The sequence below is a fragment of the Mycetomoellerius zeteki genome, unplaced genomic scaffold (genome assembly GCF_001594055.1).
Source record: "Mycetomoellerius zeteki isolate Tzet28-1 unplaced genomic scaffold, Tzet1.0 scaffold202, whole genome shotgun sequence".
Taxonomy (NCBI): Eukaryota; Metazoa; Arthropoda; class Insecta; order Hymenoptera; family Formicidae; genus Mycetomoellerius; species Mycetomoellerius zeteki.
In genome coordinates, this window is record NW_017256980.1 from 532,809 (window position 1) to 557,462 (window position 24,654).

Sequence of the window (24,654 nt, forward strand, 5' to 3'; positions counted from 1 at the left end):
TCTCTCTCTCTCTCTCTCTCTCTCTCTCTCTCTCTCTCTCTCTCTCTCTCTCTCTCTCTTTTCCGGAGTTTTTATTGATCTATCTAACTTTCTAAATGCGTGCCAAATCACAAGCCAATTATGTCAAAGTTCTTCGTCGCGTGCAAGAATCATCGCAATTCTACGATTATAGTACCTTCGACGTGACGCCAGAAATTGATTCGCGATGTTTTCCTAAAAAAAGCGAAACGTTCCGTCCGCATGGAAAGAATGGTTTTGCTAAAGTATCTAAAAATTTAGTAAAGATCTGAAAATAATTTTGTTCAGACCATCAAGATAATTATATAGGATGTTTAAATTTCGATTGCTAGAATGTTAAAACTTTATGTAGTACTGCTATTAACACTTAAGCGTTTTATTAAATTTAATTATTTATAATACATCGTGTAATATGGTTCAATTAATATAAATTAATAATAGAAATATTGAGAAGGGCTACGAATCATAAGAAAATAATATTTAAATTAAAGATATATTGTAATATAATTGAGCTAAACAATAATACAACAAAAATAGCGTTTCGAGTCTGATCGGGTCATTCAGAGAAAACGTATGAATTCTTCAGATTCAGATTGCGATAATATTTCGAGACTCTTTTCTAAGTTATCCCGGCTTTAAAAGATCAAAGGCGATTCGTCTTGATACCCGCGCGTGTTCGAGCGCCTCTCGCGGATAAAGCGCCGGCTTTTTAAATCGACAGCATGCAGGAAATTGAACGCGACGTAAAACCGGAAGAATGGCGCAACAAGCGTGTTCCTCCTTATTGCGGAAGGGTAATGCCCGATCGCTCATCCAACGTTAGTTCTTTCAGTTCACGCCGGAACGCTTCGAGGCGCATAATTACTGGCGTCGACATCAGATATCATGACGTTGGCATTTCATCGGTGACGTCAACGCTTTGGGATGCGACCGAGATGACGCGCGATAGCGCATCTCGTTTGCTTGTAATCGCAAGTCCGGATCGAGAAGGAACTTTTCGATTTAAAAACCGAAATGACAGGGATAGATAAATGATATGCAACGTGGATCTCGCGCGCCAAAAATATTTCCACCGAAATAGACGGCGTTGAGATTACTGGAGACAGAGCTGGAAAAATAAATCAGATTTTTTTTTCTTCTCTCTTTTTTTTCGTCCGGTCTCCACGTTTGGGATATCTGTCGGGAACCTGCTCCGACAGAGGCTGTCGGGAGACCTGATATTTGCCAGGACACATACTGTTGCCACGTGTCAGCATCCCTCGGGCTGCGGAACATGAGAGCCATGAAATTTTCAGTCTACAGGGAAAATCTATCGCCAGACTTTTTTTTAAAGCTAGAGGCATACGGACGACACGAGGATAATTTGGGAACGTGCGGTTTTCAACGGCATTTTATATTCGTTCACTTGAGTCACATCTCTCACATCAGGAACATATTTATTCTGGTATATTCCACCAGAAACAGAACGCCTAATGAATTTTTTTTTAGATGACAGAAACGTTTCAGACATAATTTAAGAGAAAATGTACGCTATTATTATTCCGTTGACATAGATATGTGGGAATTATTATATTTGTAATAAGTTTTTGTTCCTCCAGAATAGAATTGTCATACAGAGTTGTCACAAAAATTCTTCATCCTAAAATTCCATAACTTTTCTCTAATTTCCAGACAAAATTTCATGATTTTCCCTGAATAATATTAAAAAATTTTTTGTATTATTTTTGTCCTAATTTAGAAAATGTTAAATATTTTATTGAGAGATCAATTTAACATAGCGATGTAAATTACTATTAATGTTGTTGACACTGCTTGCATTTTTTATTGTTAAATTAGTAGTCCAAAACTGCATAGGTGTCATGTATGTATATTAGATTTTTTTAAAGCCAAGAATTTTAATTTTCAGAAAATTTTGCAAAAATGTCTTTGATTTTTTCCTGATTTTCAGTTTTTTTTTAGCAAAATCCTATGATTATAAATAAGTACGGGAACTATAATAGTACAAGCGTTTTAAAGATTAGAATGTCAATAGAATAAATTGTTTGTTCCGTTGACATCCTAAGATGGAAATTAAGATTGAGATGCGATCTTAAATTATTAATAATGAATTCTCAAGCTAAATCATGCCTGGAGAATTCCTACGAGGAAGCATTGCATAACGTACATACAATGATTACGTTATAGGCACAACACAGGCAAATATATAGACATAAGATACATTCATGATCTCACTCTGTTTGTCGGTGTATCATTAAACCACGCCTACAATGAGATTTTAAGCGTGAAACTTAAGCTTAAACCTTAAGCCGTAAGAAATTGACCAATTACAGTCAAATGTGAGAAGAATAATCGACTATGATCGATCAATCTTTTATGGCTTAAGGCTTAAAACTTAAATTTTTTACCTTAAAATCTCATCGAAGACGCCACTTTACGTGTCGAAAAATTTGATATTTTATCATGTTGTCTTTGTATCGATATTAATAAGACGAACGCCATTATTAATATTTATCATCTTTTGTACATATTACCGCGCTAGTAATACCTCTGTAATTCGAAGTCTTAATGAAAAATCCTTCGTCGGCCTCGCGCTATAATTAGAGGCAAAATCAGTGCGGAGGTGGCATAAAATACACCGACGTATTGTCTCCGTTTATCGGTCCGCGTACTAATTGCTTCGCACGTTTTCAATTTATCTTCTCGCCTTTTCTCGCTTTCCGTTTTGCGAAAGAATATACCTGGTGTCTGGTGTGTCAATATTGATTTTATTTTTTTGGGTATGTCTCACGTCGCATCCTTTTAATCCTTAGGACACACGACGATTTTCGGTCCTTTACTACATACGATGGGTCATTCATGTCCCGAATTAATTTTTGATTAATGTACAAAAAATATTAAGTGATTACTTACTTTGATATCTTTAGAAAGCATTTGTAAGGTTGTGTGTTAACAAAATTAGAGATGCTCTTAAATCATCAAATTATTATATATAACTATTATATAACATTTATATACAATACAATTTTTTGTATTAAAAATAAAATTCTAGTTGGAAATGAACAAATCAGAATTTTCTGGTTAAATCTATTGAATTCTAATTAAGATAATCAGAATCTGATTGGATATATAATCAGAATCTTCTAGTTCGTCCAATTTCAACCAAACGTTTTTCTTAGTGTAAAATTGTTTTGCTTTTAACTGATAAGTAAAATTTTCTTGTTTAATTATGTAAATTTAATTTGCTGAAGGCTTCTCATTTTTAACGATGATAGACTTCCGAGGACATACCGTGCATCATAAAAATCACATTCTATCGTTAGCTTGAAATGCGACGTGCCAGCACCGTGGAAGATACGTTTTCTAGCGAAATATGGGTCCTGTTTGTTGGTGTAACCAGTGACGTCATTCGCCGACGAATGTACGTGTATGTACATGCGCAAATTGGCTGCGAGTATTTTCATCCGATTAATGGTACCTCGACTGCGAAATACAAACGCACGTTGCGTATTTCAAGGTGACGCAGGGCAGCTCTATGGCATAAAATGTCAGCGACTGAGACGCCTTCTTTGTCGCTGAGTGCAGCGTGTCGGTAGACAGAATGTTAAAAATACGTGAAAAAAAAAAAAAGAAAATGTAGCCTTTTTATTGCAGTTTTGTGATGACGGCAGGATCTTTTTTAAAATTTTCCATTTTTGTTATTATTTCTTCAATCTTTTCGAATATTTGTGCTCAGATTTAGAAGCACAAAGAAATTTTGTCTAAACAATTTTTCTTATTTCGATGTACTTAAATTGATTCTAAGATTTCAGTGCAGCAATTAATTATGAGAATTTACAGAAAGATTGAATAAATATACATCAAAAAGATATTATATCTTCTACATTTTCTAAGTATTTTATATACAAAATGCATCGAATATATCCAAGGATTTATGAGAGAATTCTAGTTCACATAGACGGTTTGCTTCGGAAGTCATGAAAGATTTTGTAAACATTAAGCATACTATAAAAACGGCATTGATTGCATATCGAGTGCATATACCGGTGGTAAAATGGCAAAGGGCACGGAATGTTTGCGCGGGAAACTGGCCAAAATGTTAGGAGGGCAACATAATAAAATACAATTTATTGGAGCCTATAATTTATAACAACCAACAACGTGAAGTGTTTTTCCGTATGCTATGTTGCATTCAATATTTAATTATAATTAATATTTCATTTTTCGATTCAGAGTTATAATGCAACTGCATGTAGAATTGCGTAGGATTTGCTGTAATTTACGATATAATCGAAAAGAGTAGAATTTCTGAAGAGAACAAAATAATTTTTTATTTCTAAATATTCCGAAATAAAAAATTTTTATTAAAAGAGATATCGTTGCAATAAAATGCATCTATTGAAAAATCAGATGCATTTTTTAATACGAATTTGCAACTTCAATAAAATATATATTATGTTGCTTTTAGTAATAATTAATCGCCAATGAATAAAAATAATATCCAATCGATCTTCGACATATGGAAATTTGTTGAATGAACTTTTCTTCGTGATATTTTATACATAAAATTTGTATTAAATATGAATAAAATATTTCTGCCTTTTTTTATAAATTTAGCTATGGCTTTTTTATAATACTAATTCATGTATTCACGCGAATTCATAAAATTTATTCCTTTGTTTTATAATGTTACTTATGTTTAATCTACAAAAGCTGGTATTAATTTTCTCTTGTAATATTCTCTTGTATTTCATGAATATTCCTATGTAAGGTTGATTTCATATTAAACTGATATAGCGTCAATGAAGTGCAAACAGTTTCTTGTCTCTTGCAGCGCTCTGTGGACACTCAAATTTATCTAAATTATCTCCGTTCCACATTTATCATATTTGTGATGGATAAAGGCGCCCTCACAACGCATCATATTTCCGCGAATAGAGCAGGTGAATGAGAACGCAGCTGCAGGAAGTAATGCGTACCGACGTGCATTTCTGGACCGGATTCGAAAGATAAACCGATCATTTATAGTTCTGGGTTTCGGCAAAGTTTCAGCGTGTAGTAAACGCGGCTGACAGGTGCCAAATTTTACCGTGGCGCCATAGTAAACGCGATCTGGCTCTAAATCATACCAAAACGGTATAACAAACAGTCGTATGAATAATAAGCGTGTTCCCGAAAGTATATGATGCAGTATAGTACAGGAGATGAATCAGACTGCACGGAAAAGACGATTCTGCTGAAGTAAAATAAAATAGGATAAAACAAAATCCAAGCACTCTTTTTCGATTTTGGTTTTAGATAAATCTTGGATAAACTGTACTTAGAGAACTCCCGATAATTCCTATATTAAATTTTATATGTTAACTTTCTTCGTTCCATACAGAAAGAACGGTTTTGATGAGGTATCTAAAAATTCAGCTAGATACAGATCTGAAAATAATTTTGTTGGATCATTAAAATAATTATGTTGGAAACTGATTGCTAGAATGTCGAAATAATTTGTAGCATTGTTTATTATGTTTCCTACGTAACTATTTTGATAATCCATTAAAATTATTTTCAGATGCATCTAGCTAAATTTTTAGATACTTCAACAAAATCGTTTTTTCCGTATGCAATTATGAAAGTTATAACATAGAACTTAATACAGGCGTTACCGGGAGCTCTCTAAGTTTATCTAAAATAGAGTGCTTGGATTTTATTTTATTCTATTTTATCGAGGCGTAGCGCCTACTGTTTTACTGAATACTAAAAGCTACTCGTACTTTATCGGAGTAAAATAGAACTTAGAAGTTAGAAGAGTCGCGATGGTGAACATGATGATTTCGGCGAGTTCTAGACAAATTTACAACTCGTTTGGCTCTAGTCAATATTTTACCTCGGCGAGAACGCGACGAGGATCATCGTCAGTATCTCGAGATAAACTACTTTCTTCCCGGTCGCCGTTTACAGGGCGCATTTACTTGAGATCTCACGTGTATTCAGTTGATGCTAAACGGGGCTCTAACCGTTGAGTAGCTATTATAGATGGCTACTTACGCTGGAAGTGCTTTTAAAAGTGGGAGAGCGGAGGCTTGCGGTAAGCAGGAAAAGCGAGTTCCGTCGACGTATCCGGTTATATAGAGCGGCATATTTTGCGATATGACTCTGCCCTAATGCGTTCGTCGATCCGATTTTAGTGATGTCTGCGTGAGATCATTTCTCTTATAAAATTATTGATAGAAAATTACAATTTAATGTCGTCGACTTTACGAGAAGCGTCTTTACTTTTTTTTTAATACAATTCAATGAATATACAAGTTAATAGTCGTATTCTGATATATACTGCCAGTATTGAAAGTCCATAGTATATGTAACGTGAACTATAGATTTTCACTGTACTGGCATCACATATAGAAACACGGCCAATATACGAGATAATCTATCACTGCAAATTTTAATACACATAATTCTTTGACGAACTTTTAACTGAACTTTCTTCGATGATAATTTAATAAACAGGGATTATTCGCCACAATTTTTCAACGTTTGATACAAAATGTCATCAAAGATAGTTCTGGAATTATAAGTCTCAAAGTAAATTCCCGAGTAAATTCCGCTTAGAATTAAATGGAAAGTAAGAGGCTTATCTTTCCTTTGTTCAACGCGCAAAGTTCATTTTGCAACGTAATTCGGCGATATGCAATCGTAAGAGACTTGATCGCTCTCAGTTATTAATGCCCCTCTTTTGTTTTTTTCAGGAGCGGGCGAGTCCGGCAAGAGTACGATCGTGAAACAAATGAAGTAAGTATAATCGTCTTAGCGCTTCGCGCTACATGCGCTAATTATCATTTGGAGGAGGGGGATTCTATTATTGAAACGTGATTACATCCATATGTATTGTTTATTCCTAACACACATCGACCGTTCCCGATTACACCAATTAAATTAAAACCAAGTTAACTACACGGAAAAAATAGATTAGCTGATTCAGCAAAGCTATAGTTTGCTGCGCGCGCGAGTTCAATATTTATAACTAAGAAGGTTTGATAGTTTAACAAAGAAATTATATGTCTGTAAGCAACTATTACTATGCTAATTCAATTAATTCTTGGCTACAATGAAAATTGCTAATGTAACAAGTTTTCTTCATTACAGTACGGAAAGTATGCGCCATTTTAGCTAGCACGTTTTGTTAAAAATTTTGATCTATATATTGGATTGATTTTCATAAAAAGTTATCTTTGCTGTATTAACAAAGCCATATTATTACAAATATGACTATTTATAATCGTTAATTTTCAGCTGTATAACTTTGTTAATTTAACATAGAAGAATGACTATATACTGGCTGTGTGTGTGTGTGTGTGTGTGTGTGTGTGTGTGTGCGTGCGTGCGTGCGTGCGCGTGTGTGTGTGTGTGTATGAATCAGTTTTTAGTTGTTTAAATATTTTTTTTTTCGTGTATGTAACAACTTCCAATTTACATTTGTCAATCTTGAAAAACTTTGGATTGAATAAAATCATTCAAACGATTGCGAGAAGCAAACTTGTAAAGTTTACGAAAAAATACAATTGTGGATCATACGGAAACTTACTCAGAATTATAGCGCACGCAGTTATGAGAATGATTCATCTCGTGCATGTATGTGCGTAATTAGATGAATTTTGGACTCGTTACCCGAGAATTTAATGGTTCTTCCACTGGAAAATGAGACGACACGAAGAATGCGTCAAGAACGGGTTGTGGATATAATGGTACAATGCGATGTCTGCAATTCTCGCATCCTTTGATGTTTCGCGACGTCACGGAAATGCTAATTTGCGAACACTCATCAGTCAGCTGCAGACTGATTATGAGAAATACTTTCCCACGTTCCTTTCCTGATCCTCGAATAGATCGCCAGATTTTTATATTTTAAAGTTCAGCTTTAATTGTTTTAATTCTAAATTCTATTCTGCGAACTTCTCTGTTTTTCATTATCTAAGTTATATAATATCTTTTATATGTAATCAGAATGTCTTTTTAAATATTTTTAAATTTTACGTAAATTATATTTGTTTTTTAATTTACCATATAAAACAAGTATATCTTTATTTCTAAAAAAATGATAAAAATATGTATTCTTATTTTATTCTTATTTTTTACTATTGTTAATAGTAATTTAATCCTGACTGTCTTTAGTTTTACTATTTTTAGCGATCAAATTTTCACTTAATCGATTTTTGTTTCGCGAGAGATTTATTCCATCCAAAAACGATGCTGCTTAAATTTGAATGATATAACTTAATAACTGGTCGGAAATGAGTCAGATTTCTAATTAAGTACGTTTCAGTTTGCTTACTAAAAGTTAAGTGACTTGAATCATAACGCATGCGCTTATTCACTTGGCAATTAAATTATTTAAGATTTGTTTCATTGTTTATAATAAAAGTATTTTTCGCTCGCAATTCTGCTACTTGGCTAAATCTTAATGATGATCTAAATCTTCTTAATTCAATCAAAATTATTATTAGGGATTTCATTGAAAAATATATATATAACAACTGTGCTAAAAAAGAAAGAATATCGCGCAAAATTATTGATAGACAAATTCACATGAAAAATACTTGGAAGATTGCGCATTTATTTATTATTTTATGTAAGTATTATCAAAAGGACATGATAGTTAAATCTCAGGGGTTAAGAGCTACAGCAAGTTGAAATATTAATGTTGCCAATATTTTAATCCATACAGTCATTAATGACTAATTGCGAGACGAAGAAAATAACAGGTTTTATTGTATGAATGTTAAATTCAAATTTAATTTAGAATTAAGTACGTTATCATGTAGGTTTAGAAACGTTTCTTTTTATTATGTATATTATTAGGTTATTATTAACATTGAAAATGATCTTAATGTATTGGTCGAAACGTATATTTATCATTGTTTATATGGATTAAAACATTGGCATATTTCAACTTGCTGTTGCTCTTAACCCTTGAGATTTAACTATTTGTCTTTATACAATTGAGTAATTATATTGATAATTTTTAATATATATATTATATTGATTATTTTTAAAAGGACATAATTTTTTCATTAAATAAATCTCAAGTCGCGTTTATATCCGAACTTCTTTACACTGTATTTTGCACAGAGAGGGAGAGAGAGAGAGAGAGAGAGAGAGGCGCAATTTTCTGAATTATCACTGCTGCGCTTCGAAAGTAAGCAGAACGTCGAATAATAGCGCGTGTCCATCTCTCGCGTGTGCAAATAATAGATTAATCTTTTCGCGTCCGTACATCGGCATTATTTCGAGGCAAACTGTTGCCTCGCCTCGAAGATCGATACTCGCAGTGTTACGATACGCTCGCGCGTATCCGAGGGCAGCAGCTGTTGCGTGATACGCGCGCTCGTCCGAGATGTTGGCACCGTATTCTCCTTCTCCCTCCCTCTTTCTCTCTCTCCCCTTCTTCCTCGTGTAGATTAGCATATTCCCTCTGTGGGGTGTCTCTCTCTTCCTGTGACCTGCGCCATGAATGGGCCCTGTTCAAGGGGTCCCACGAACAAAGTTACCGCTGTGCGTGCTCTCCCAATGGAAGGGAAGCTGTCAGTTGTGAATAGGGATGCTCTTCGTATCTAGATAGTATCGAGGAGCTTTTCTTTTTGATTCTCAGTATTTTTATTTTCGAAGTTAATTATATTTCTTTTTTTTTTAAGCCGGATAAAACATATTAGATAGAACATATTGGATAAAAATGCCAAAGATCTTCCATGGACTACAATTTCGAAATATTATTACTTCTTTATAAAGAAATCCTGATATATTATCAATGTTATATTAGAAAAAAAGAGGTTAAAAACGATAGATGTTATAGTTACTTTATCACGTTGTATAGGATTATACACGAAACCTAGAAAATTATAGATTCGTAATGTTCTTAAAACAAGCTTCTTTTCATACAACCGTATCTCCTGTACACCGCAGTTGCATAATTTATGGATGCGCATAATGCAAGGAACAGTCGGTACTCGAGACTAAAGTACGAGCGAAGCGTGATTTTACGCACACTTTTATGTAGCCGGTTTTTCTTCTCGCGTGCGAGCAGTCATAAATCTAGCGGCGTATGCGTGCGTATTACATATAGCGTTCTCCGTGTCGTCTCGTTAATATCGTTACTCTCGAAACAGCGAACGCCGCTACACTGTTTCTGTATCATTTATTAACGTAATGGACAATGCAATATTCTTTGTTGAGATACATATAACATACCATTAAATATTGTAACGTTTGCGCGATAGTCACTTCGACGATGGGAATTACATTGGAAAATATTGCTGTACAAATTATAATTAATATCCGTTAATTAAAACGTCCGGATTGCTCGCTCTTAATTTTTTTTACACCTAGAAAGGAAAATCAAGGATATGTGTTTAATAAAGAAATTAAAATTCTTCGAATGTTTGTACACGATGACGTATACGACAAAAGAGAATTAATTAATGCTAGAATAATATTGTACAAGTAAATTAACTTTTTAAAAGTCCTTCGGCTTCTCTTGGATGTAAATGTATATTATCTGAATCCAAATTTACATTTTTTTTAAATTATAAAAAATTTATAAATTATATAATTACATAAATATATCTAGAATATTTTTTCGCGAGTGATTATACCTAGAAAAGTATACTTAACCGCTGGTACGAACATAGATCTATTCCACGTAATGCTACACCATGTTTTCACTTGTATACATAGCGGCGCCGACTCTATAATTCACCTGTGTTGACTCCGAACATTGTTACGATATATATGGGCACTCATGTAAGTTACGGAGTGTAGCGCGCATTGCAATTCATATATGCGTTTACACAGGGTGCACTACGTGGCATATATTAATTCGAGCCGTTGCGCACGTGATACGCGTATATTATAGCGCGATTTCAAACTCCTTTGCGAGTGAGCCGAAGGCGCTTAAATCAAGTGGAGGATGTCCACGTGTCTACTTCATTCGAATCGTATCGAATAAGTACGAGTATCGATATTACACCTCCTTCGACACATATTCTGCTTTTCCAGAAAATTGCTTCAATCTTAAGTGTAGTCTTTTCCCTCTTTCCTTATTTTACAAGTAAATGTTGTCTTAAACTAACCATCCTTATCCTAATATTTACGAAGAGGAGAGACATCCTGTGTGCGTGTTTCACCTTGCGGACGTGCTAACGCGAGTGCGATTCTGCTTTCAGAATTATCCACGAGAGCGGCTTCACGCCGGAAGACTTCAAGCAGTACAGACCCGTCGTATACAGTAACACGATACAATCTCTAATCGCTATTCTCAGAGCAATGCCTAATCTGGGCATCAGCTTTTCAACCAACGAGCGAGAGGTAATGTGCATTTGTGTCTGTTCAAATACTTGAGAAAATAGGAGTTTGTTGTCGGGGAGAGATTCCGTAGAACTATAAATTTGAAATATAATACGCGTGATGCGCTACGCACATCTTAGATGTTACTTCAAAATAGGCGCTCTCCAGCAAGCGACATAGGTGACACAGTGTAACACAGTGAATTATTATTACATTCTTGTGGGTTGCTAATATTAGACAAAGATGAAATGATTCGCTGTTAAGCTATAAATACAGGTTGAAATAAATTCCTCATTCTAACATTCTATAACTTTTCTCTGATTTCCAGAAAAAAACTTCATGATTTTCTCTGATGCTTTTAATAATATGTTGAATTTTTTGTAGTTTCATCTTGATTTAGAAATCGTCAACTATTTGGTTGAGAGATTAATTTAATATAGCAATGTAAATTAATGTTGTTGATACTACTTGCATTTAATTGTCAAGTACATTCTAAAAAATATCGGTGTGGATTTAACACCCATGCGGTGTCTATTAATTCTCACTGTGTTGGTGTTAATATTAAAATATGATATGGATTTTAAATCCATGGTGTTTGATTAAAATCAGATTGATGTTATGATGATATTAAACTTCTTTAAAACCAAGAATTTTAATTTTTCAGAAAATTTTATAAAATTTCTGACTTCTCTGATTTCTCTGACCGTTTTCAGTTTTCCTGATATTTTCCTGATTTTCTTAATTTCCAGTTTTGTGGCAAACCTGTAATATTACGTCGTACGATAAATTTTTCAAGCATTTTATTGGCTACAGAACAGAAAAAATCTCAGATTTTCCTATCCTATAGTCAATCAACAGGCTTAAAAAATTTGTCGTACGACAAATGTAATACCAGAGCCTTACACTGTGTCATTTATGTCTCTTGTTGGAAAGTACCCAATAACTTCAAGGTAAATTCCTATTACGTTTGACACACGTCTGCGTTTCATTGAATTTTAAATTTAAATTTTTAACTTTGTTTTATACTTCCAGCTCGATCACGTCAATGTGTTATAGCACTTATTTATTAAAACGAATACAATTTTCTTATTTTCACAAATTTTTGTCAACAATTAAATTGGAAAAAGATCGGATTACATGCGCAGAAATCATCGGTAATTTACTTTTTATTTCCGATGTAATTTATTAACGATGTCTTTATATAGCTCATCCATACTCGAGATACATCCATGCTCGTATCGCTCATTTAATTTTAATGAAATGTCAAATGCAAAATTATGAAAACGGTTCAATAACACGCATATCAGTTGCATATATCTCGTATGTTATTTAAATGTTGTGTATCGACCATTTTAACTTGTGAAGCATGACATGACATCCAGAATGTGGTTTACTACATGCCGACGTTATCTAATGAATGGAGCATTCAACGGCGAATCATAACGTGTTGCCTGGTTGATTAGCCGTCTAAAGCGCGATCGTGTAAGGCGATCTGACTGGCCGGATACGTGCCCCCAAGATCGTACGAATAATTATTGATCATCTCTCCTTAATACCATACAACTCCTATAATTCTTTGCATGTGTGTGTGTGTGTGTGTGTGTGCGTGGAATAAAAGATCATAAAATATCTGAAACGAGAATATATTATAGATGAATTGTCAAAAATTTATTATGATTATTTGTTATATTTAAAATACAGTCATATAACATTCATTATGTAAATCATATTGATTTTACGCCAGAAATAAAATTCTACTTGGCACCTGCATAGTAAACAACATTTTGTATTTGTGTTGAAAATAGTTCACTCACAAATCTTTGTTAAAATATTGTGTGAAATTTTTAACATATTCGAGTGTTACTTTAACATAATGTAATTAATTTAATTTTTTATTTGATTAATTTAACATTATGTTATTTAAATATTTTGTGTTGAATTAATATTCACCATTTCTTAGTGTTAAAATAATATAATTTATAACAGTTAACAAATAACAATAATGTTTAAAAGTTTTAAGATGAATGAATAAAATACATGTTAATTGAACGTATTCTAAATGTTAATTTTACTGAAAAAATTGACTTTCACAATTTACTTACAAATTATGTTAATGTTACATTTTTGTCTTAATTTTTTTACACAATATTTATGTTATTTTCTGACATATTTCTTTTGTGTTAAATTAACACAAAAATTTTGTTTAAAACAAGTGAAATATGTTAAAGTTAACACAAATTTTTCAAATGTGCGTGCAAACTAGATTACAAGGAAAAATTCGACTAATTATTATTTATTATTATTTTTTCATTAATTATTATTATTTTATAATAGTAGAGTAATTAGATATTGATGGGAATATATCGATGCGATAAGAATATTTCGGGTATAAGGATTTACATGTTTTTCGTGCTTCCAGACGGACGCAAAAATGGTATTCGACGTAATACAAAGAATGGAAGACACCGAGCCCTTTAGCGAAGAATTGCTGGCGGCTATGAAGAGGCTGTGGTACGATAATGGAGTGCAGGAGTGCTTTGGTAGGAGCAATGAGTATCAGTTGAACGACTCCGCAAAATAGTAAGTGGCGACCATTCTTTGAAGGAATTAAATTCAACATTTTTTAATATACAAAACAATTAATAACTATAATTTCGAAAAATATAATGGTCTGTTTAATTCGGCTGCAAATTATCAGTTAGAAATTTATAAATTATGTATAAAGGGGATGCTTATAAATTTTGTTTAAATTGTATTATTTAAGCGAAAATTATTTTGGGAAATATAAAAAAATTTTGTAGCAATAAGAGAAAATAGAACAATTTGGAACTTGAATTTTAAATCCATTCTGCAACAAGTCATATTACCTAAGTCTTAAGAAATTGACCAGTCATAATCGATTGTTCTTCTCACATTCAACTGTGACTGTGTCGATTTCGTACGGCTTAAGGCTTAAAAGCTTAAGTAACAACTTGTAGTAGAATGTGCGTTACTCTTGTGGATTCGTGTACTCGAAAGGGCGTGTGCGTGCGGAGGGTAGCAGGAGCAAACCTCATCCTGAACGTGAGACTTGTCGTACCTCCTCTCCTTCTCGATGCGTTTCGCAGGCATATTTCCCCCTTCGTTGTGGATATTGATTTTGTAGTAGCGCTTGTACATCTCGGTGTGGTGCCGTTTTCCAATACTTTCATCAGTTATCTTCGTTAAGCACATGTTTTTTTTTATTACGGGATGCTTTTGAGCGCGTGTAATGATTGCGGATCTATTCCCCTCGATAAAGTCGAATCAAAACATTCGACAAGCGATCCGTCGATCGCAAATAACGCGATTAAAAAAAAAATGAATTCGTTTTTCCAACGTTCTCCGCGAGCGACTATTTTCGGGGAAAAATTGAAAATTGCCACAAAACTGGAAATCAGGGAATTGTTAGGGAAATTGAAAACGGTCAGAGAAATCATGGAAAAGTCGGGAAAATTTATAAAATTTTCTAACAATTAAAATTCTTGGCTTTAAAGAAATTTAATATACGTTATACCTACGCAATTTTGAAAAATATTATCAATTTAACAATTAAAGAAATACTATCGATTTAACAATTAGAAATGCAAGCAGTGTCAGCAACATTAATTTCGACAAAATATTTAACGTGTGTGTGTGTGTGTGTGTGTTTTCCAAATTAAAACATAAATACAAAAAATTTTTAAATATTATTGAAAGTCGGGAAAAATCATGAAACTTTGTTTAGAAATCAGGGAAACGTCATGGAATTATAGAATGAGGAATTTGTGACTCTTCTTTGATTACTCTACTTTTTACTTTTTACGAAAGTAGTACTACATGATAAAAAGTCAATGCACTCATATTAAGATTAAAGAGACAAGGAAACAGTTTCTACGTTTGATTTATCCGAGATTTTTACTTATAATCTAACTCATTTTCACAATCTAAGCAAGATAATTTCGTACAAGCTTCGCCTTTTTTTTCATGAGAGATCCCCTTACTGACAATGAAACACGAAGAGAAATCAACGCGTTGTATAAACAAGTTGGTCGCGAAAGATCTAATCGCGCGTAATCAGGGTAGTATGTATGCCACGTCGTCGTTGTGTGTCCACTGTTGCGAGGTCCTGTCGCTAACTATTAGCAACAGGACTCGATTGGGGCATACGTGTTCTGTCGTTTGCACGCAATACGAGCGGCGACGGTCTTTTTTTTCCTCAACGCCACGCCGTTTTCTGGCGCCGTTCCTAACTTTAATAAACCGCACTGCGGTTTCGCACCGGATTGCACGATATTGCATACAGTACACTTATTGCACACGCAAGTGCGCGCGCTCTCTCTCTCTCTCTCTCTCTCTCTCTCTTCCTTTTTTCTCTCTTTCGCCATCATTTAATATCATTCACTGAGGAAACCCTTATCGCCCTTAATAATTATGTATAACGAAAGTCGATGCTTTTTCGATAAGACCGCATGATATTCGCAATTAAAGTCGTGAAATATGCAAAATACGAATCTACTTTTCAATAATTACATTAATTATTTGCATTCGACTCGCTTAAAAATATATATATTTATGATTATATTTGTATACATATAGAACACAAATGACCGTGCTGATATTAATAGATTAAATTTACAAATAGATTAGTGCCGTTTGGCATTTTACGATAAAACAGTATCACGACATGCTATTAATCTTGGAAATCCTTTGTCGAAAAATTGGAAAAAATGGGCGAAAAAGAAATTTTGCCTCTGCTTGCAGCAAATGCCATATGTCGAAACATTATATACGTTGACGCAAAATCGCGGTAAATTCTCGAATTGAAATTTCTGAATTTTCGGCAAGAAAATTTTTCCACTCTCAATTTGCTTATAATATTCCTAAATTATATTCACGATGTAAGATAATTTTCGTATTCGATATTCTGATGTGAGGAGAACTCAATCATAGTTCGGTTCGTTCGGTTCAAAGACTCATCAAACGTGCAGGTCTTCTGAAATCTGAAAAATGAACATTTCGAGGGAAGGGATGAGATTTCTTGAATAACCCTTGGGAACTCCGGCTATATATATATATATATATATATATATATATATATATATATATATATACACACACACACAATATATATAGAATCGCAGCGGGAATTTCGTTTCGCGCGCAGGCCGGAAGAGGATAACGTGAATTTCCCGAGGGGTAAGTGTTGGGAGAAATGCGACAGGTTTGTCCAAAGACAGGGTCGTGAAAAGGAGGGGGGATGATACGATGGGGGGGAGCTCTTATAGTCAAAATATTACGAGAAATACGCTCCTTTCTCTGTCCTTTTCTCTTCTTTTCTCTTTACCGCCTTCTTCGGGGATTCTCTTCCTTTCCCTCGTGCGCACCTCGTCATTATTGATCGCAGATGACGTCACGCCACGCCCGTGTCACGTGGCACGCGACCAAGATGGCCGATCGGGTTCCGGCGAAACTACACCTCCTCTCCTATTTTCTGACCAGTTTATTCGCATCTCTCTCCTCTCTTCGCGTTTTCTTTTTTTCTCTGTTGCCGGAAATATCTAAACTCCTTTTCCCAGGGGGGTGTTACCAGGACTCACTCGATCGTCTCGGCTTTGGTGTGTCTTGAATAGTCGAATTTTTCATGGCAGCCTGATTTCCCTGTGCTTCGATCTTCGCTTCCATTTCTTGCGCACTCTCTTTTGCTCTCTCGCTTGCTCCTTCATATTCTGGACCCTTTCGCGTTCCATCTTCTATTCTACTGTATTATCTTGTTTGCATTTTTTTTTCTTCCTCTCTTGTCAGAAATTCATCCATCATTGGATCTCTTCATAATCAACTTCTGATTAATCTCCTTTCTCATCTCATTCCTTTTTTTTCATTATGAAAGCTGAAAGGAATCTTGCAACTCTCATCTTGCAAAGTTGCAACCCCTAAACGCCGTAATCAGATGTCTAAAAAGATGGCGCTGCGTGGTTTTTCCTAACCTTTTACTTTTCCTTTCGCTTCTTGGAAAATGTATGGATATGCGGCGATTCTTATAACCCGCGGAATAAAAAATTATTTTAATTATTTTAACGATTATCTAAAATGATATTATCATATGATGGTTTTGTTTCGAAAAATAATTATCATTTTTAGCATCTATTATAATATTCTCATTGTTGAATATTTATTGTTTAGGTTATCATTCAATATTTAATACTCATACTTAATATCGAGAAATATTAAGTTAATGGAACTATTTATTTAATAATTTAATTAATTTATTTAATAATTTAATTAGCAATGAAGCTAATAATTTAAATGTTTCATAAATTTTTGGTCATTTGTTTGAACATTGCTATTAATTCTGGCAAATATCCTATAATATATTGTGAAACAATATTCTAAAAAAAAAAAGTAATTGGATTTGATTGTTACACGGAAAGAACGGTTTTGCTGATCTAAAAATCTAGTTAGATATAGATCTGAAAATAATTTTGTTGAATTATCAAAATAATTGTGCAGGACGCTGAAACTGATTGCTAGAAAGTCAAAACTTTTTGCAGCATCAACATTTAGGCGTTGTACATAATTAATTTAAGGATGCAACAAAATTATTTTCAGATCTGTTCTAAATTTTTATATCCTTCAGCAAAACTGTTCTTTCTATGTACTTATTCGCGGCATTGAATTAATAGTGCCGATTTTGTGAACAATCGACGAGAAACTTCCGAGGCATTTGCACTGGCGGAAGCATTTCCTCGTGGCTAGTTCGCACGGTAGTTTACGAAGACCCGATTACAGTAACACCATTTATTATATCCGCTCGCTTCCAGCTACTTGTTGCGAGCCGCGCCCTAACTCCTACCTTAACGCTCTCACTGTTCGAAATTGAATCTGGATTTATTGTATGTATAAACAGAATTTATGGCGAATGAATCGATAATAATCGTTCAAAAAATTATTGACTGTACAATATACTTCACGAAGAAATCAAGATCAAAGATGAAAACGCTCATGTATACGAAAAAAACCATATTTGTAAAATAAATCGAAATTAATTAAAGAAGAAAATTATTTAGTTATTTTAAGAAATAGCGAACAAAATAAAATATTTAATACGGGAACAAATTATACGACATAATTATTTGCCGAAATACTTTGGATATGGAAATATGTAAACGTTATGTAGGGGATGGTCACCGATACTGACATACCACTTTGTTTTTAGACAATATTTCTTAAACAAAAAGTAAAAATACAACTTCAAAAACATAAATACAAACTAAAAAGTGTCTTCTATCAGATAGTATAAGCAGTTTTTATAATACTGTTTGCAATTTTGCAATAATTAAGTTTTTCGTAAGTTATGCAAAAATGAGCGTCTGATAAAATGGGCTCCAAAACTGACATAGTAGGCAATATATATATATAATGCTAACATTCCTATTCTATAAATAAAGATATATCCTATTCTGTAAAAAAAACTAATTTATGAAACTATAAACATCTTTAAAATGATATAATATTATCAATAATACAGTCACTATTATTTTAATTACGCAATTTGCAAAAGAACACCGTAAGAATTTTCTTTTCGGATTCATAGAATTTGTTTTTAGCTGATTTGGTATAGAAATAAGCCACAAATATATGAAAATTATGAGTTTGTACTTCTTTAATTAGCTAAACAGATCACGTTTTTATTAGATCTCTATTATTTATATCTTCAATTCTGCAACGTTTTTTTTATAAATTCATCGTTCTTTACAGCTTTCTGGATGACTTGGATCGATTAGGAACGAGGGATTACCAGCCAACGGAACAGGATATTCTCAGAACCCGAGTAAAAACGACGGGAATCGTGGAAGTCCACTTCTCATTCAAAAACCTCAACTTCAAGTAAGTCAAGATTTTCTGATTATGTTAAATTAAATCAGAATTTATATTAATCAAAGTAAAATAGAACAATAAATCATGCATTGTAATAAATTTACATTTGAGTTAAGATTTTTAATTAGTATTGTTTTGCGGATGATAACGATATCAATCGTTGTTGCTTCATTTATGTGTCGATTTGTTTGTGTAATTTCGCGAGCGAGCGCGGTGCTTTGGAGATGCAAGGCGGCTCCGTTATGAATGGTCGACGTGTGAGTCATTACCGTGATAATTTGAGCATTTACTTGGAACGAAGCCGAACGATGAGTCGTATGTGCCGATGCTTCTTTCCGTTTGTCATGGAGGATTGAAAATTAGTGTCATTAGCGGTTGAAACGCGTGTTGAGATAATTATACCTTCGTTAAAGCCACCATACTGGTTTTTCAGCGATATCAAGTGTCGATTGAGAACTAATTAGATGACACGTGCATAAGCTTGTGACGACTGCAGACATTGATGTTTTGTTGATTATCGAGATTATTTTCTAATAATATCTTGATGAAATAGTAATTAAAAGACTCAGAGACTAAAATGACAACAAATTGATTTTATCTTTTTTTTTAGATTATTTGATGTAGGTGGTCAGAGGAGTGAGCGTAAGAAATGGATACATTGCTTCGAGGATGTAACTGCAATTATCTTCTGTGTGGCAATGTCCGAATACGATCAAGTTTTGCATGAGGACGAAACGACGGTAAATACGCTAATATTTATCCTTTCTGAAATATTCATAATATTTCATTTTCTTTTTACTTGGATATTCAATTGAACATTTATTAATACGTTCGATCTGAACTCAATCATGAATTTCTAATTTAAATTTTTTTTAATAATTTTAATGTGTTTTATATTTTATATGAAAAATCATTAATGTTATTTATATGTTGCATTAAAATATAATAAAATCACATTCTGTTAAGAAAAAGTTAAGAGACATCGAATCTCGGTGTTTTTATCGCAGCTAATATATCATGTTTTTAAATAAATACATAATTATAAACGAAGCGAAAAAGCAACGTGTTTTTAATCCACGAAACATGATAAAGACAGTTCTTCTTATTGCGACTGTAAATGCGCGCATTCATGAGATTACCTTGAGAATCCGAGATAATCAGCATTGGACACGGTTGATGTATGTATGCAGGGTTGAACGTACGGCGATCCGTCAGAAGAATATCACATCCAAATTAGGAATGCGACAATACACGTAACTGAAACTCCGAGGAATCAAGGGATCAATTGCCGAGGTCGCTACACATGGGAAGGTTCCGTTGAACTCTCCACTCGCATGCGATAGTGACACACGCGTGTCGTCGTCCTACCAATGTTAATTCCCATTACGACGTGCATCTCGTGTCCTGTATACCGGTCCATCGTAGTCTCTACTGATTATGCGCGGGGAGCAAGTGTACCACGTATCATGTCCGCTAATAAGGATCGCTTTAAATATAATATAATATCATGTTTGAGGAGCGAGTTTCATATCACGGACTTGAATCATTCGTGCTATTTATATAATCCAATGTGGTTGTTACATAAATGTATCTTTCTTGATTAGCCTTCTGCATTTAAGTGTTTTGCAGAAGAGAGAATGATGAGAATGTCAAGGGAAATTATACGAATATCTCACGTAAACGAATGAGAATGTAACTAGTCCTTTTGATGTTTTACAGAACCGAATGCAAGAGAGCTTAAAGCTGTTTGATTCGATCTGCAACAACAAGTGGTTTACCGACACCTCGATTATCCTTTTCCTGAACAAGAAGGATCTCTTTGAGGAAAAAATCCGCAAGTCTCCTCTTACAATCTGTTTTCCCGAATACGCTGGTAAATTATATATTAAAATACATGCTATTGTTCTAATTTATCATCTTACAACCAGGTTAGCTAATGAAGCGTTGAATGCTCGTCGTAGGTGCGCAGGCGTACAGCGAAGCGGCTGCATACATCCAGGCACAGTTCGAAGCGAAGAACAAGTCGACCACGAAGGAGATTTACTGCCACACGACCTGTGCCACCGACACGAACAACATTCAATTTGTGTTCGACGCAGTCACAGACGTCATTATCGCCAATAATCTGCGCGGCTGCGGTCTCTACTAGGCTAATTCTGTATTCTACGTTAAGCGCAAACGGAGGAGGAAAACGTTACCCACGACATGGCTGGCCGGACGATATTCTTCAATGGGTTCGTGGCTCGTCTCGGTTCTACTCCGACGCGAGAAAGAGAGAAGGAGAGCGAGAGAAAGAGAGAGAAAGACGACCCCTTTCGTTATCAACGCTGTGCAGAAGCGTAGCGAAACGTTTAGTTTGTCTTGTCTTATACTAATGAATCCGAGAAGTCGATAATCGTTCGTGGTGTCGGTCGAAGAAATGGCACGCTCCTTGACGAAGGCAGCGAGAAAGAACGATCGATTGCGGGAGAGAAACGCGTGCTCTAAGAACGAGACGGTGGGCCATCGTTGGCTCCGATCATCGGAGAGAATTAGATGTCGTTTTCGCAGGAAACGAGATCGAAAGCGATCGATTGGCGATATCACGACTTTAGTATATGTGCCGAAGAAATGAAAAGGATCTTAGTTAATCGTGCTTGCATCCGATCGTCGACGGTGACGAAAACTGACGGGTCCTGTACAAAATTGAGAGAGTCGCGGACCGTTTAATCGAAGCTGGCCATCGATGTTAAGAATCGTCGAGACTTGTACTGCGATTTTCGGCTTCGTTCTTGTTTCGCTATAGAAACGCTCGAGCATTCCATGACGCTCCATGCGGAGGAAGAGAGGAAGAGTCACGCGTGCGCGCCGCGCATACGAGTCGAAATCTTTTCCCACAATTTTCGCACACAGATTTTACTAAGCGCACTCGAAGTTCGGTTTATATATACACATATACACGTTCATATATTCTCTTATGTCTCTTCTTTCATCGAGGAGCAAATTCGCACGCGATCGAACGTATCTCTCGAAAGCGTCGACATGCGTTTTCCCAGATTTGCATTTTGATAAGCGGAGAGCGATTGAAGGACAACGCGGCAAATTTTGTAAGAGAGCAACGCGCGGTGTCGATATCGCGAAGTATCTCCAAGCTCAGTTGATTACTTCTCGTAATATAACGGTTAGATCCTTCTATTTTTATTTCATGTCATTTCTATACGTCATGCAAATTATCACGCAGTTAATACGACGACCACGCACACGGGGTATTCCTAGGCACAGGAACCTTACAGCCACAAATGTCGATCCATACGCACATACACGCGCATAAATTATTTTTCACGGTGGAGAAATTTATTCCCTTCGTTAACGATCGTCGACAGAGTGTCATGTACAGTATACTTTTAGCGCACGTACACGAATTTCAAGTATATGTAAGAACGCGTCGACCCTTGAAATCCTTGTGACTCTGAAATCATTCGTTCGTATGATGAAATTTTCTGATAGGAATATTATGAAAATGAAAAGTCACGCAATTTCTACGCGCGAGATAATCCGCATTATCTTACTCGCGGATACCGAGGGAAAAAATTTTGCGGAATAACGAGACTTCTTACAATTAAAAACGATTGTCGATAGTTTACTGACAATGAATCCAAGATTTTCACGTGGACGCTCCGTGCGTTCGAGCAGGGACACGTATGCACGTACTTGTGTGTACACAATTTTTGAGACATCCTGTGCACCCGCGTATGCGGCGCTGCAGCGATTCGCGGGAATCCTAAGAGTGTATTTTTCTAAGTGCTTCGTTTTTCTTCTTTTCCGTTTTTCTTTTTCCTACGGGGTGTACCGACAATACTGATAGTTAAATTCAGTGTATGGAAAGAGAGGGATGGGCGAGGGAAAGTGTACGAGAGCATGCACACATGGGACCTCACATTTAGGCGCGTGCAAGACACGTACGTTTCCGGGACAGGACAAGTAAGAATCTCGTTGCGCACAATCGTACTGTACTCGGCGCTATCTCGCATAAGTTATATTTTATTATATGGTAACCGTTGGGGGAGATACCAGCGAGAGAAAACGAGCCACCGATGATCAGCATCGTCACATTTCGATACTTCGATTGCTTTCTCGTCAGAAAAGGAGAAGCTGAAGGGATGATAGGAATAGAAGAGAAGTAAACGCATATGGGGCCTACGCATGAAGATTGTCATATACAATTCAATATACTAGGATGTTTTTGACAATGTCATGAGTCAATGTACAAGGATAAACGGCATACGTTGTTGAAAACAATTACGATAAATCTTTGTACGTTGTTTTACAACTCTATCGGAAATACGGAAAAAAAAAATTATTAAAACAACTAAAAGCTTCACTGATTCAGCAAATCTACGTAATATACAGACAACTAGTTTTCTATGTTAAAGTAGCAAAGTTGTACTGCTAAATAAAATTAGTGATTATAGATAATCATATTTGTTGTAATAGCACAACAGATTTGTTAAAAAAAAGAATACAGGAAAAATAACTTTCCTTGAAAATCGATCCAATATATATACCAAAATTTTTTACAAAACATGCTAGCTAAGCTGACGCATACTTTTGCTACTATAATGACGAAAACTTGTTACATTAACAGTGTTCAGCAAAGAATTAGCTGTATTAGCACACTGATAATTACAGATATGATTTCTTTACTGAATCATCAAATCTTCTTAGTTATCGATGTTGAACTCGTGCAGCAAGCTATAGCTTTACTGAACCATTCAATTAATTTTTTTCCATGAACAGTTATGGCAAGTTACGATCTTTGTGCTCAAGCCCTGTCGGGATCAGATGACGAGAAGTCGATCGTTCGAGATATCAGAGATCCTGTTTCGACAGTGATTCTGGTTGAGATCAATACAAAGGTCTTTGGAATAAAAAGATCAAAATCACCCAAAAAGGATAGATGGAAAGCGCGAATTCATGATATATCGAGGGCTGACGAATGTAATTGAAGCAAGGCTCGAAAATAACGGCCGCTGATACTTGTGCTCGTCTGATACTTGAAGAAGGATGCACTCTCAAATGCTTGAACGATACTTGAACGATACGACCGTTTGAAAGATATTTCTGAGATAATTTCTAGATCTCACAGGAGAGTTCATACTGTATACTCTCTTCAGAAGTGTTTTGTACCGTTGGTATCGCTCGCGTGGACCACGAACCGCCATGATTTATAGCAATGTGACGAAGTATCGATACTTTAGAAACGAGCCTCGAGTGTGGCAGCAATGCTATTTATTAGCGATCTTAAATTATTTGATCTTTAATCTTTTCAAGTATCAGACGATACCCGACGCTTCTAAGCTACGTTACTAGTAGTCAAGTAGATGGCATTTGAGGCGTCATCAGTGAGACGAGTTAATCGTACTTTGTGACTTTAGCTAAAGTGACTTAGATAAA

General features: G+C 35.0%; 1 protein-coding gene across 1 annotated transcript in view; it reads left to right on the top strand.

Moving 5' to 3' along the window:
- Positions 1-23,777, top strand: part of Galphao (G protein alpha o subunit) — a gene marked incomplete at its 5' end in the record, with an annotated part of 25,901 nt that extends 2,124 nt beyond the window's left edge. Inside the window, 7 exons of the mRNA XM_018447434.1 lie at positions 6,756-6,798; positions 11,226-11,367; positions 13,766-13,926; positions 19,102-19,230; positions 19,832-19,961; positions 20,941-21,094; positions 21,183-23,777. Coding sequence (XP_018302936.1) covers positions 6,756-6,798; positions 11,226-11,367; positions 13,766-13,926; positions 19,102-19,230; positions 19,832-19,961; positions 20,941-21,094; positions 21,183-21,370 — 947 coding nt within the window. The remainder of the gene's footprint in view (positions 1-6,755; positions 6,799-11,225; positions 11,368-13,765; positions 13,927-19,101; positions 19,231-19,831; positions 19,962-20,940; positions 21,095-21,182) is intronic.
- Positions 23,778-24,654: the final 877 nt, after the last annotated feature.